Source organism: Garra rufa, chromosome 9 (genome assembly GCF_049309525.1).
Source record: "Garra rufa chromosome 9, GarRuf1.0, whole genome shotgun sequence".
NCBI classification, from domain to species: domain Eukaryota; kingdom Metazoa; phylum Chordata; class Actinopteri; order Cypriniformes; family Cyprinidae; genus Garra; species Garra rufa.
The window spans coordinates 34,587,888-34,603,341 of NC_133369.1; the positions used below are offsets into that span (position 1 = coordinate 34,587,888).

General features: G+C 40.0%; 1 protein-coding gene across 5 annotated transcripts in view; it reads left to right on the forward strand.

Moving 5' to 3' along the window:
• cobl (cordon-bleu WH2 repeat protein) overlaps positions 1 to 15,454 on the forward strand; it is a 147,380-nt gene that overhangs the window by 41,432 nt on the left and 90,494 nt on the right. For 4 of the 5 annotated variants that reach the window (XM_073847917.1, XM_073847921.1, XM_073847918.1 and 1 more), the window contains exons 3-4: positions 6,260 to 6,454; positions 14,790 to 15,000. In XM_073847917.1, the coding sequence (XP_073704018.1) occupies positions 6,260 to 6,454; positions 14,790 to 15,000 (406 nt within the window). Of the gene's footprint in view, positions 1 to 1,709; positions 1,817 to 6,259; positions 6,455 to 14,789; positions 15,001 to 15,454 lie in introns of those variants that run through there. The other variant, XM_073847920.1, reaches the window with a different exon arrangement.

Below are 15,454 nucleotides of genomic sequence, written 5' to 3' on the forward strand. Positions count from 1 at the left end.
TTAATTTTAATCGAGTTAAAATGTTCAATTAATCGAGATTTTGATTTTAGGCCAAATCGCCCAGCCCTATTCTGTGCTTAAAAGGCGTATTCAAAGCATGTCACGTTGTGAGAGGCGAATCGATATTGTTATCATGGGCACATCAAAATACCTAGAATAATTATTTCTAACAAATTATTCAGAATTTTAAATGCATAATAAGATAACTTTCTCATCACCTGGTCACAATGCACAACACCACTGTATGCTGTGTCAAAGACATGTTTGCACTCTGCACTCGCACGAGTCACAAAAAAGGCTCAAACACTTGTAGAACCAAGCTAAAATGGTATTGTTGGTTCAGCAAATTTGGTTTCTAGTTAATGTTCACATGAGCCTTTACACACTTCTTTTCACTAACAAAAATGCTCTTACGTTATAGATATAATGTGATGTTATTCAGTGAAGCTATTCTGTTCTTTCGGAGCATTTGGATTGTGGAATACATTGCCCACAGTAGTGTTCACTTTTGTAAACTGCAAATTGTGGCAAATGTTTTAAGTCATCTGGATTTTTCATTTACGTATACAGAAAATTTGCACACATAAATACTATATACTGCAGAAGCAGTTGAAAGAGCAAATTACAGAGTGCAGATGTATCAATGCAGTGAAAGCTAAGTCATCTCAAAAGGACAAAGTCAATCCATTAGTAACCCAGTCGCAGTGAAGGCTGTGTGTTTAGAGCTGCCAGCTGAGAAGCTGAGAGTTTCCTGCTCTCCCAGGGAAGCTGGCTCACACCTAAAGGGCTCTTTGTTGGACAAGGTGTGCGATCTGAGCAGCCTCTGAGCTCGGTACAAAACCACACTTTCAAAACGTCCTGTTCCTGTCAGCACCGGAGGTGTGTTCTTCCACACTTAGTACAACACATAACACATACGCACATAAGAGCACTATCCCAGCAGGTGCCAAAGTTGTCCTACAAACGTGCCTTTCTTGAGCATAACTACTTAAAATGACTTAGAATTTGAAGAACTGCTGGTAAATCTTGGTCATTCTTAATCCTGAACATTGCATCTTCATAATGATATAATATTTGTATTGTTCATCTTCATAATAAATGAAGAATATTCTCCATAATGATTTTTGTCCATTCATTGAAAATTCACATGACCTGAAATTTCAAGCTTCAAAAAATTTATAAAGACATTGTAAAAGTAATCCAGTGGTTTAATCCAACTGCAAAAAGACATGAATGCTGAATATAATGAACAGATATAATTTAGACTAATATTTACATTCACTCAACTTTGCCTGCTTCACACACAAGAACAAAACTTCTGTTTGTTTACCATATTTAATATTAATATTTAATCTTTTTTTTTTTGTTCTAAAGATGAACAAATGACTTGAACAACTTGAGGGTGCATAAATAAAGACAAAAGAAAGCCTTTTTAATTTGTTTGTTCAATCTTGAAGCAAAGATAGTAAATTTCTTGACATCTCAGCCACTTCCTGTGTTCTGTTTCATTGAGATCATTGTGTTGTTCTGTTTTGAAGTAGTTGTTCATTCCATTGACAGTGCCAGGGCAGAGTGCAGTCTTGGTTGCATAATCAGTTCAGTGACACAACAGTATGTTGATAGAAGGCATTTTGGCACAAGCCTTTATAAATCATTAACTGGACATGCTTGAGGTTCAAGCATTTTGGTATTCGCACATGCTCCTCACCTCTCAGTGTCTTCTAGGATCATAGAAGCTCCATATTCCAGTAGCTCGCCTTCTGCGTGGTTCCCGGACCTGGACTACAGACAGACTCTCACGGCTGCTTTGACAGTAGTAGGATGGTTTTATCTACTGCTAATATTTGCACTGTGAAAAGGGAATTTGCTTGACTGATCAGTTAAAACGAAAAGAGCGCTTATCAGTTCTCAGTATATTTGGGTGTCAGTGTGGCACTGAAAGAGAGATAGGTTTGTGGTATGATGTTTGAGGCCTAGTTTATAAAATACGACTGAAATATGCATTATTTTGACTTCAAATAGAGTTAATGGTTTACCAGTTTCCTCCTTCAAGGTCATGACAGAGATTGTTGTTTTGAAATGAGATCTGTGGTTATGTTACTGTCAGCGCTTACATTCTGATTAATAACATCTCAGAGAAAATTACAGTGAGTTGTGTTGCTTAGTTGCTTAGCAGTGTCAAAGAGCTAATAATTGTTGGTTAGCTTCAGTGCATTACATTACTTATATTTTAACAAGTTTTTTATGCTGTTGACCTGTTTAAGTAAATTAAATTAAACAAAATGGTGTCACCGTTGCTTTACCCCACCCACCACCCAAAAACTCTTAGTTTAGTTAGTCTAAAAGTGTGCTAATTTGAAGAAAAAACTTAAAATGTTTTCTGTTTAGTTTAAACTTTTTTTCCCTCTAAATGTTTTGATTAATGTACAATCTTGTCAGTACATTTCTAGATTTCTTTGTATGTGGTTGTTGATTATCTGAAGGTATTCCTATTATTGTTTTCTAGATTGCTTGTTCTACTTCATTATGTAATGTCAGCATATGGAGTTTTTAATGTTGTGCCTTTATGGTCGGAAAGGAGGAGTTCAGTCTAATCAAACAAAGCCTAAAAAAGATAGGGCTAGTTTTTATTACTGCAGTGTGACATAATATGTTATCACATTGACCTTTTAAGCATTCTAAGTTTAAAGAAAACACTGATTATATTTCCTTAAATGTACATTTGCTTGTTTATGACATCATGATGATCTTTCAGTACATTGTGATCTTACAGATGTGTTCTGGAGGAGTAGTCTTTTTTATGGCCCAACCGTTTGAAACATTGATCCAGTGCTTATATACTCGCATGCTTAGAAATATTTTTTTTTCTAAACTAGTTGTCAACCGTTGTCAACAGTATATGAGCCATTCAGAATTTGTTCAAAGTCAGAAAAAATGTCTTGAAAAATGTGTTTTCCCACAAATTTGGTATGTATGCAAATTGTATAATGTACAAGGTACACATTTCTAGTAATTGTGCAGTTAATTCTCATGTTCTATTTTCAGAAAGTTTTGAAATATTTGTCCTCTCCCCAAATTTGTCACTACCAAAACACAGTAATATATTTAATAAGAATGGTTATATTGACATTAAGATTTTGCTTACATCTCCCTATTGAAAAAGTTTTCAAAGATGTATTATGAATCAAATTTTTCTTGTTAAAAAAAATCATTCATACTGATTTCAAATTTAAGGATTTATTAATTTTATTAGTTTGAATATGCATTGAACCAAACACTACCATTAACAACTTAGTGGATAATTCAATATACTTTATTTTTGACAAAACATCCCATGTTTAGGTTATGAGAGCACAATTTCGGTAGTGACAGTTTGGTAGCGACAACATCACATTACAGAATTTTAATCCACATACTAAAACATACTAAAATACAAAAAAATCGCAGACGATTTTCCAGACGAGTAAAAACTATTGTCTCGTTTTCAGAAAAAAACCCCCGTCAAAATTAAAGCTGTAGTCTACGATGTTGAAAATCAGTCGAGAAAGCCTGAATTTTTAAAAAACTCATCCCGCCCCTCCACACGCACACCCCTCCCCTCTGTGCTACCTGATCCCTCCCACCGGGAAACGACCTGAACAACGTCACTCAGTCAAGCAGGAGTAAACATGGAACAGAGATGTACCATGTGCGATGTCGGATTGCTTAGTCGCTTCAATCTAATGACCTCGCTAATGACACATCATATGTAAAGTTAACTTTCGACACTTGAACGTAGTTGCTTCATCAACAATGCAATGTCACCATTGTCCTAACAAAATAGCTCAGAGGCACACGTTTGAGTTCACGCACATGCAAGATTAGCAACACATACAATGTTCTATCTATCGGCTCGAACAGAAAACCGCTGACGTTAGGCATACTGAAATAGTCAAGCACTTCAAGAAATATAATTACTTTGACCCGCGATAGGCGATGCTGAATAGAGGATGGATACCCGAGCCGAGCCCGACGGTACCCGACGGAACCCGACGGGCCGGGCCGGGTTCGGACAGATATTTAGAAAGGATGCTCGGGTTCGGGTCGGGCTCGGTTACATCAGCGCGATAGTGCGCCTGTGTTATAACAGCGCTTTTTGCCCCGTGTGCACTGATGCGCTCATCTGTTGACATTTCCGAACGCCTTCCTACAGTTGCTTAATAAAAGCGGGGTTTCCACACCAAAAAGTGCATGTGTCACTAGTATGAGGAAAAAAAAAAAAAGATTTTAACTGTGTCGGGCTGGGATCGGGCTCGGACATAAATATCTTAATGCCTGTCGGGTTCGGGTCGGGCTCGGTTACTGCTCTGTCGGACGCGGGACGGGCTCGGACAGAAAAATGCGGCCCGATCCGCACTCTAATGCTGAACGGCTAACATTCCAATGCAGACCGGTAGCATGATCATGTTGTCAGACTGATAAAAAGCTATTTATGTAATACACCACACCATAAAAGTATAAATAAATGCTTAAGTTACCTGCTAAACAAAAAGTCAGACATGTCAGCGTCGGTTTTAAGTCCAAGGTTTCTCTGAAGCTTCCACCAACGGGCAATGGTGGACCCTATATTGATTCGGCTTTGAGTCCGGCGTTTTTCACATTTTTTTTTTTTTTTAAATCTCTGCTCTTTCCTCAATTGACTTTCTCTTTCTTCCAACCTTGACGTTTGGGGCGAGCAGGGGCCGCTTGCTGCTGTCTGTTGGTTTTTCTCCATTGCTGAGTTGATGCTGCCTAATTTCGCGCGAAATTTCATGTCGCAGGAGGGGGCGGGGTGGAGACGCGAGTGGAGCAGGGGATTGGATGAGAGCAGTTAACCAATGTAAGCTGTCCGGCCGGACAGCTTACATTGGTCAATTTCTCTGCGGGTGTACACCCAATAGAGTGAATGGATTTTTTTCATTCTTTTTTCTCTTTATATTATTAGGATTGTACTGTAGAACCATAACCAGCATCTAAACGAGGTTATTAATAATGAACAATCTTTGAAATTGTAGACCATAGCTTTAAGTGTGTTTTTACTTGAAACAAGCAAAACAATCTGCCAGTGGGGTAAGAAAAATAATCTTGTTTTCTGTTTGGAATAAGACTTTTTTTCTTACCCCATTGGCAGAATATTTTGCTTGTTGACTTTTTTCATAAAACAAGAAAATAATTTTTACTTGTCTAGAAAATCTTTCTTGATTTAAGAATTTTTAGATGTTTTGGCTGGAAATTTAAGTAAGGAAAACATTTTTTGCAGTGTAAATGTTGATTTTATTGCAAAGGGGTGGAAAATGTCTGAAAACTTTCCAAAATCCATGGTAGATTCCATAAAATGCTGGAAAGTTTAAAAAAAAAAATCGGAAATTTTCCACTTTTTTTCAACCCTATATGGATAATAGATGCTAAAAGAACATGTAAGTTTTAAATACTTAACTGCTTTTTAAATGTGTACTTACTACTTGTTCTGTCTGCCATAGCAGTATTTTGGCTATTGAGTGATTTGTTCATGTTTGGGTAATCAATATTCTGGTTAGCCAATCATGCAAGCATATTAATGCCAGAACTAGTGTTATGATACAACACATTCTCACTTCTACAAGGCGTCAAATATTGCAACTTGGCATGAGTCCTGCACATGACCCTGTTGATGCCAAAGCAACCCACTGGTGTTGCTATACTGACACACAGCATGGCTTGTTTAATCACTATGCTACTTGCTCATATTGATTATTATACAATTACATAGCAACACGTGTTCCTGCTTCTATGTTTTCTCATATATTTGACACCTCCATGCTACGTATGTTATTTATTAATTTATTACCACCCCCCAGACAACATAACAGCACCAAAAGTTAACATGCTTAACATGTCGAGCTCTTGCACCAGCACTTAACATTTTTAGATGCTCTTTGAGACGCATAAATTTGTTCATGATCATTAAACAATTAAGTATTACATCACTGGTGTAATTTCAGGGCGTGATAGGCTCCCATTATCCCATTAAATACATTCTAAGGTACCAGGTACTGTATATGATGATGTATGATAGTGCCTAAATGGTGACCTTGAATTCTTAAGTAATCAGTCTTTCAGTTATGATATCAGGTTCATTCGTAGTATCAGCCTTGGACAGCATGCCCATGGGCACAGCAAAATATCTGATGACCATACTTTAAACACCACTTAAACAGTGAACCTAATCCTTACTTATTGCTCCTCTGAATTTATTCGACAGGAGGAGAATGAAGTCCAAGGCCCCCCCTCCACCTCAACCTCCCCAGCCTGCCCCCCGCAGGATCTTCCGTAATGCTGTTCCTGATGGAGGAGGATCTTCAGGGGGAGACAGCAAGGAGAACATGCTTCGACCCTCTGTGGATCTCCATATCAGTCTACCTTCAGGGTACCAGACCACTGTCAATGTGGATGGCAGGTGAATAATATCCACATTGCACTGACATTAACCTAAACATTTCATCAAAACCTTTATTTTTAATATTGGTTGGTGGCTTATTAGGTGTAACTTTGATTAAATAGAGCTGGGTCAGGAAGTATTTCATGACTTTGTACACAGTGACCTACAAAAAAAGCTAAACAGAGTGCAGCTGAAGGAATGCAACAGAACACAAATCTTTAGATGGGTTTTTACTAGGACTGGGTGGTATATCGAGTTTGTACAATAAATTAACATTTTTATAAAAGATATGGAATGAGGCAATACCATTGTAGGACACAGAATGAGCTACTGTGGGGAAAGTGCATAATCCAATTTATCCTAGATATGAGATATGCTTTGTATTATATTGGCTTTAAAATACTAAAATGTAAGATATAGTCAGATGCTTTGACAGATAGGTCACATGTTGTTGACATGCTATTTGCGCTGATTAATGGTTTTGACATGTGGTGTTTTCTTTACTGCATAACTTACATTTCACAGGTGTATTCTCATCTGTAAATGTAGGAAACTCATGTAAATAGTTTCATTTTGCTGTCAGGAATGGATGAGACTTCTGCATGCTAGTCTAAACGTCACAGACTGAATGAGTGCCGCTGCACGCATGTGTGCCAAACAGATAGAGAGCAATAAAATAAGACTGCAATAATTCTGACTAAATTTTACATTTAGCTAAAATATTTGTAGTTGGACAATAAATGTGCCATATGTAGAAATTTAAACCTACAAGTAAATGTAATTTTTGGTTGCAATAACTGTGATTTTAACCCATTTTTCACATAATATATCAATTTATTTAATTTATTTTCATAGCCTTTAATATGAACATCATTTCATTGGACAATTTTGGGTCAGATGTGAAATAAAATGTTTCAAAACAAAGTTTTCTTTAATCCAAATATATATATATACCACCAGTCAAAAGTTTTTGAACAGTAAGATTTCTGATGTTTTAATGTCTCATCTGCTCACCAAGGCTGCATTGATTTAATCCAAAGTACAGAAAAACAGTTAAATTTGGAAATATTATTGCTACATAAAATAACTATTTTCTGTTTGAATATAATTTAAAATGTAATTTATTCCTGTGATCAAAGCTTAATTATCAGCATCATTACTTCAGTCTTAAGTGTCACATGATTCTTCAGAAATAATTCTAATATGCTGATTTCAAGAAACATTATTATTATTATTGTCAATATTTAAAACAGTTGAGTATGTTTTTTTTTTCATAATTATTTAATGAATAGAAAGATCCAAAGGTAAGCATTTATCTGAAATAAAAAGCTTTCGTAACATTATACACTATACCATTCAAAAGTGCATCTGAACTTTCTATTCATCAAAGAAACCTGAAAAAATTCTACTGAGCTGTTTTTAACATAATACTAATAATTCAGCCAATCATAATATTAGAATGATTTCAGAAGGATCATGTGACACTGAAGACTGGAGTAATGTTAAAAATTCAGCTTTGAAATCACAAGAATAAATTATATTTTCAAATATTTTCAAATAGAAAACAGTGATTTTAAATAGTAAAAATATTTCAAAATTGTACTGATTTTGCTGTACTTTGGATCAAATAAATGCAGGCTTGGTGAGCAGAAGAGACTTAGTTAAAAACATTAAAAATCTTACTGTTCAAAAATGTTCGACTGGTAGTGTATAACGTATTTTTCAATTCAGACAAAAATACAGAGGAATGATTTTTTTGACCATATCGCCCAGGCCTAGTTTTTACCCTAGTTCTGAGCCGGCGCCAGACCATAACTAATAGGGGGGCACGCGACATCTAACGAGGGGGCACACAATCAGCAACAATAACTTGGAAAAACGAGGCTTAAAAAAACAATACAGTGAAAGCGCACACTCATACAATTAGGGTTAGTTGTAACACGCGTGGTTTAAATATTTCCACACATGCTAGCATAACCAAATTTAGGGTATTTACTAGTTGCAATAGCAACACTATGCAGAGAAAAAAGTGTGCCAAAATTCAAAAGCCTTTTGAAGATGTCGCTGAATATTTATTTTACCATAGTAAAAGTACATTTCTGGCTTAAGTAAATTTTTCATTTCAGTTTTAAGAATTCATATAAAATGAGACAAATCTGCTATTATTGTAATCTCCAATTTGTTATTTATCAGTTATTTGTTATTTATCAGTTTATTAATGCTTGACAAACCAGTGGAAGACACTAACCTGTATTATATTCCAGTCGCGCAGATGGGGAACGTTGTAACACTGTGTGACAATATGCCCCGCTGTTATTAAACTATGCTATTCTATGACATTAGCGGTGCAGTTTACACGATTTACTTTTATGGATTTTAATGACAAACCACAAGAAACAGGTGAATAAAGACTGACAATTGATGTTTAATATTCCAAAATTATTATTCAAAGAAATGTAAAGCATTTTGGCTCGTTTATGTGTGTCGTGTTCTATGAGAGCTGTGTGTGGAGGGAGGGTAGTGTTTTTCTGAATGTCTAAATGTGTTTCATCTATTTGTCCACATTGTTTTAAACTACTGTACAGTGTGTTGCGAACAGGGCCGTTCCAAGCATGGTTGCGATGTGTTCATTTTCAAACTCCAAAATTAGATTATTTTTATTTAAAAAAACGTCATTACTTTATTTGAAAAGGTTAATACTATTTTATTATTTTATTGACAAAATATTTTAGTTTGTTGTGTATATTTTTTTTATTCGATCAGATAACATTTTAAGCTGTCATATGGTTGTGTTACAACGTACCCCACCTACGGGGCATGTTGTCACATTTGACTTCCTTTCTTTTGAGGTAAATAACGAAAAACGTATACACTGTAAATATAAAACAAAGCGACATATTTGTACTAGACATGTGTGAAAATAATGTGGATAAAAATTGTACTCTGAACCCCACATGGATTTACATAAACCGCGATATTCAGAAAGTGTTAGGTTGTGTCCTGCGCTCCCCTACACATACTAAAGACGCAATGACGCACGAGATGCCCGCAACGCAACCAATCAGAGAAATGGGTCTCTTTTCATAAAAAGATAAACACACATCAACTGTAGTTTCTCATTTTTATTACAGTAAAAATCATGGAACATTCAATGCTTAATTTATTTTAATTCTTCTTCTTAATATATATTAAATGAATTAAAAACTGTGTAGGGGGGCACCCTTAATGCCGGCACTTCCCTAGTTTTAACTTTGTTTAACATGCATATTTAAAATGACATGATACAGGCACCAGAAATGTCCATGTGCCACTTTAGATGAAACATTTTCTCAATAAATGATCAAAAAACTAAAAGTGTTATGATTATCACTGATCTCCCATATTTCATTACTTGGCATAACAAAGCTTTAGCATTGAACAGATTGAAAAAATTACAGTGACATTCTTACAATCACTAATGTCAATGTTTATACTGTTGTTCTGCACTAGTCAAATGGTTTTTGTTTCAGTTTGGCTCTTCTGTTACACATCTAGCTGTGCTTGGAGTGTAAAGCCCTTCATCACATCTTTGTGACTGTGATGTGACGGTGTGATTATGGATGTTTGACCCTTGGCTTGTTTTAGCTAAATGTACTAAGAGTATGGTTTGCAGTTCTTTGTAAATGAATTCTTTAAAGACATGAACAAAACAAGACATCAGCTAAAAAGTGAGGAAAACGTCTCAGGTTACGTATGTAACCCTAGTTCCCTGAGGGAACGAGACGCCGCGTCAGGAACGCTATGGGGAAACGCCATTGGCAGGCAGCATTCTGAGTCATTGTCTAACAACCAATAGAACGACGGGAGTGACGTCACAGGCGCGGTGACGTCAGCGACCAGGAAGTATAAAGCACGTGCGTTTGAAGCCGGCGGCAGCTCTTTTAGGAATGAAGCGAGCGCCGCAGGGTGCGGGAATTATGGTCCGAGACGCGACGTCTCGTTCCCTCAGGGAACTAGGGTTACATACGTAACCTGAGACGTTCCCTTCCGGGAACTCGAGCCGCGTCAGGAACGCTATGGGGAACGAGACTGTCAACGCCCCCATAATTTCCAAGCCCTGCCCAATGTCTGCTAGGACCAGGGTGGAAGGAAGTTGTGTCTGGTGGATCTTGCCAGAGCACAGGAAGAGACTCGGCCTGGGGTATAGCCAGGTCGCGAGTAGGATGAGCCTTTGTCTAGTATTCCACGGACAAGAGGGCAATGTGATCCTCGGCCCTCGGGCACACGAGGAAGGTAGTAGACCTCTGTCTAGTCGCCAGCCAGAACCAGAGGTACTCCTCGGCCCTCAGGCGCATGAGGATTCTTAGTCCTTTGTCTGGGAAAGGCCAGAACAAGAGGGACCGAAATAACCATTGTCTAGTGTTCCACGGACAAGAGGGCGTGTGGTCCTCGGCCCTCAGGCACGCGAGGACAGGGTACTCGACCTCCTGATTGCTCCTCGGCCCTCAGGCCCACGAGGAGAAGTGGTAGTCCTTTGTCTGGGGTACCACCAGAACAAGAGGGACTAAAGGACTCGGCCTGGTGACCTTGCCAGGACGCAAGAAGTATAAGCCTTTGTCTAGTATTCCACGGACAAGAAGGCAGTGAAATCCTCGGCCCTTGGGCACACGAGGAAAGGTGATACACCTCTGCCTGGTAGCCAGCCAGCGCAGGAGGTACTCCTCGGCCCTCGGGCGCACGAGGAGTCTTAGTCCTTTGTCTGGGAGAAGCCAGAACAAGAGGTACTGAATAAACTCGGCCTGGGAATCCTGCCAGGACGCGAGGGGAATAAGCCATTGTCTAGTATTCCATGGACAAGAGGGCAATATGATCCTCGGCCCTCAGGCACACAAGGATAGTAGTGGATCTCTGCCTGGTCGCCAGCCAGCGCAAGAGGTACTCCTCGGCCCTCAGGTGCACGAGGAGTCTTAGTCCTTTGTCTGAGAGAAGCCAGAACAAGAGGGACTGAATAAACTCAGCCTGGTAATCCTGCCAGGACACGAGGGGAATAAGCCATTGTGTAGTATTCCACGGACAAGAGGGCAATATGATCCTCGGCCCTCAGGCACACGAGGATAGTAGTGGACCTCTGCCTGGTCGCCCTCGGGGAGAACCCCCCTGGTTTCGAGCCACCACCGCAGTGGTCTCATGTACAGCAGACCAAAAAGTATCACGTTGGATGCTGCTGCCATAAGACCTAACAGTACTTGGAACTGTTTGACAGTGAGTGACAGGCCTAGCTTGACCGCATTTACTGCAGTAAGGATCGACTCGATCCGAGCAGGTGACATTCGTGCCTGCATCGTGGTCGTATCCCAAATTACACCTAGATAAATGGTTCTCAGTAGTGTAGAAAGCACACTCTTCTTGGTGTTGAGTCTCAACCCCAGTTCTTTCATGAGAGCGAGAACAACACCTCGATGTTGAACCGCTAACTGTTCCGAGCTGGCCAGGATCAGCCAGTCGAGTATGCGGATGCCCTGGAGTCACGGAGGAGCCAGAGCAGCATCCACGCACTTTGCAAAAGTTAGGGATGAGAGAGCTAGGCCGAAAGGAAGCACTCTGTATTGGTAAGCTTTGCCCCTGAAAGTGAACCTGAGAAACTTCCTGTGTTGGGGAAGGATGGAGACGTGAAAGTATGTGTCTTTTAGATCTATCGTGACAAACCGGTCCTCGGACCTGATTTGAGACACGACATGATTGACAGTTCACATTTTGAACTTCAGTTTCTTGACTGAGCGGTTCAACTGCCTGAGATCTAAAATGGGCCGAAGCCCTCCATCCTTCTTGGGAACAAGAAGTACCGGCTGTAGAACCCGGACTCTCTGTCTTGGGAGTTTCTACTTCCTGTTCCATTACCAGACCCTGCTCGGGGTTCACCAGAGATGGAAATACACCGCTGAAAGGTGGCGGCTTGGCGCCGAATTGAATGCAATAACCTTTCTCTACAGTGCGCAGGACCCACGTGGAAATATTTGGCAGTAGTTTCCACGCTGCCAGAAATTCTACTAAGGGAACCAGCCTCTCGAGACTGGTTTCTGGATTTATTTGAGGAACTAATTCGGTGACCTGTAACAGCGTACTGGCAGGATGCTCCTGAACTAGTTTCTCTGAGGACCCCCGTGGGGGTTGCGAACTCTCTAGGTCCGCTACGTTTCCGGGCGGAACGGCTAGAGAATGATGTTCGCGGGAGATTGCCGCGCCCTGTAACACTGGCAGGGTTAGCTGACAGATCTCCTGAGGGCCCCGAGGGGGTTTGGTGACTATAAACTGTGGTGCAGCGCAAACCCCCTCCAGAGGGGCTGCCCTCATCGGCCCTGTGGCACAGCCGTCAGGGCCGTTTAGCCGAGGACCTTTTAGACCAAAGCACGACCCTCAGATCGGGCTTAGTCATTAAAGCCCCCGGTCAGGAGTGTTGCTAGTCCCGACCTCTAGGTCTCACCGGAGGGAAACGGGCTGCAATGCTCCTAATATGAGCCTCTTATATGAGGAGCTGGTACACGGCTGGGGTTTTATGCCCCCGTCCAGCAACCCCGACACGTGTGCAATTTGCCCATCAAGCCTGAAGTTATTTAGGCGGCCTGGAAAGCAAAGACGGAACTTTCAAGGATGATGCTAGGCTGGGCGACAGATAGCTGGCTAGCGTCTATTCAACCCGCGGCATCATCTTTTCTTTCTAGTTTTTCCCATGATCTAGACAGTTCAGTGTGCAGATCGGGGAAGAACAGAAAGCTCCGCTTTGGAAGTGCTAACTTAGTCCGCATAAAGTTTGCTTTTTCTGCGGCTCATTTTTATTTTATATTTAGCTACTGCATTAGTCAGCACGTCCAACAGCTCCTCATACTGAGGCGATCAGGGGGGGGGCGGTTGAATACTTTTGACAACGTTCTCCACATCAACCTCCTCGGAGGAAGATAGGGGAAGCGTTAAAAGCTCTTACTGGAAGGAAGTAACCGCATTGCGGGCTTCCTTATCCAGTGGGAAGTTTATCGATCCACCAGGTAGGGAAGGAGATAGGGGATCACCCGTCTTCATTCTCTCTAGTAGATAGAGCTGCGATCCCCACGAGTGTAGCTACCCCTTTGGTTGACATATTGCTCAAAATAAAGATGTGCAAACTGGCACAAAAAACAGCAATATATTTAAAGACAGACACAGAGTGCTCTCGCTGAATGACAAAAGCTGCCGCCGGCTTCAAACGCACGTGCTTTATACTTCCTGGTCGCTGACGTCACCGCGCCTGTGACGTCACTCCCGTTGTTCTATTGGTTGTTAGACAATGACTCAGAATGCTGCCCGCCAATGGCGTTTCCCCATAGCGTTCCTGACGCGGCTCGAGTTCCCGAAAGGGAACTATTTTTACAGGGTGTGTTCACAGAAGACAGTGGTTTCCAAACCCTGTAAAATAGCACTTTCTGCTGTGTTTTTAATGCCTGTTATTGCAGTTTTTGTGGCTCACTTTACTAACTTTCACAGTATATACTTGAAAGGAACACAATGTCACAGAAACTTAGAAGTGGTCTCATTATGACGTTTATTTATTACTTGTTCAGTCGCTGCTGAATTTTGATCAATGATTAAAAGTAAATTATTGACGTCTATAGGCATTTATAAGAATTTAGGATGTCATAAACATTTTATATGAAAATATGAGACTGAAGAAAATAGTGCTTGGAGGATGGATGATTCAGTGTTTTCATGTGATAAAACTTTCCATGGTGATGAGGAAGTGTCAGAAGAATAGACATTTATATTTAGATGAATTATTCAGCGTACGGGCAACATAATGAATATATTCAAACATATTGAGACTTTGTGTTTAAATATTTCTGCACAACACACACATAAAGGTAGCATACTAATTTAAAGTCAGTCTGCTCAAAATTCAGCTGTTTTTAGCCATGCAGGTACAGTTTAAATAGAGAACGCCTGAAATCACATTGGTTTCATCAGTGCATGACATTTGACCTGAAAATTAAGTATCAGATTTAACTCTTGATTTATTTATTCTTTTCTGAGACTAGATGGTAGTCATGGTGTGGAAATTAAACAAGCAGTTTTATTCAAATATCTATCAGTAGTGTTTAAAAACCCTTTAAGAGTGACCACACAACAAGTTTTGTGACAACTGACAATTAGTTAGCCAAGCCAAACATTTAAGACCAGCATTCATGTAGCAATTTGCTGCTTTACATAACACCTGCAATTCAAGCCGACTCTCTCTCTCTCTATCGTCCTATCACAGTCCTGTCTGTATCACATGATGTAATTACAAGTCTAAACTGTCAAGTAACTCTATCTTTCTCTGTCCTTATGTCTCCTCTTGTCTCTTCAGAAAAGCTCTGATGGATTTGTTGGTAGATCTGTGCAGTCAGTACCATCTGAATCCAGCATATCATACTTTGGAGCTGCTGTCACCCGATGCTCAGCCCGTCAGCTTTAAGCCCAACACCCTGCTGGGCGCCCTGGATGTCTCTTGTGCCCTGATCAAAGAACGAGTTCTGGAGGACAAGGTGGTCCGGAAACCTCCACCCAAAGTGCCAGAGGTACGTTTCCGAAACACGGTGTTATGGAGGTTTTTGACCTCATGCCTCATGGTGATATCTTTGACTTTTTAAAGATCTTTAAATTGTTGGCAGGCAGCAGCAACTGTGATGAAACTGGTTGCTCTACTACTGATGAGACATCACTACTGTAGACAGACATTGTTTTGTAAATAATTAGCTTTGAAGGTCAGCAGTGTACATATGTCACGCTACAGTCGACTTCTTGTTCAGCTGTGTCAGCCATATTAAATGCTCTCATTGTATGAGCAAGTGTTATCTTCATTGCAGTAGTTTTTAGGGTTAACACGACCCCAAGTGCTAGACAGAAGGGACCTTGTGACATGATATACAGGTCCTTTTCAAAAAATTAGCATATTGTGATAAAGTTCATTATTTTCTGTAATGTATTGATAAACATTAGACTTTCATATATTTTAGATCCATTACACACATT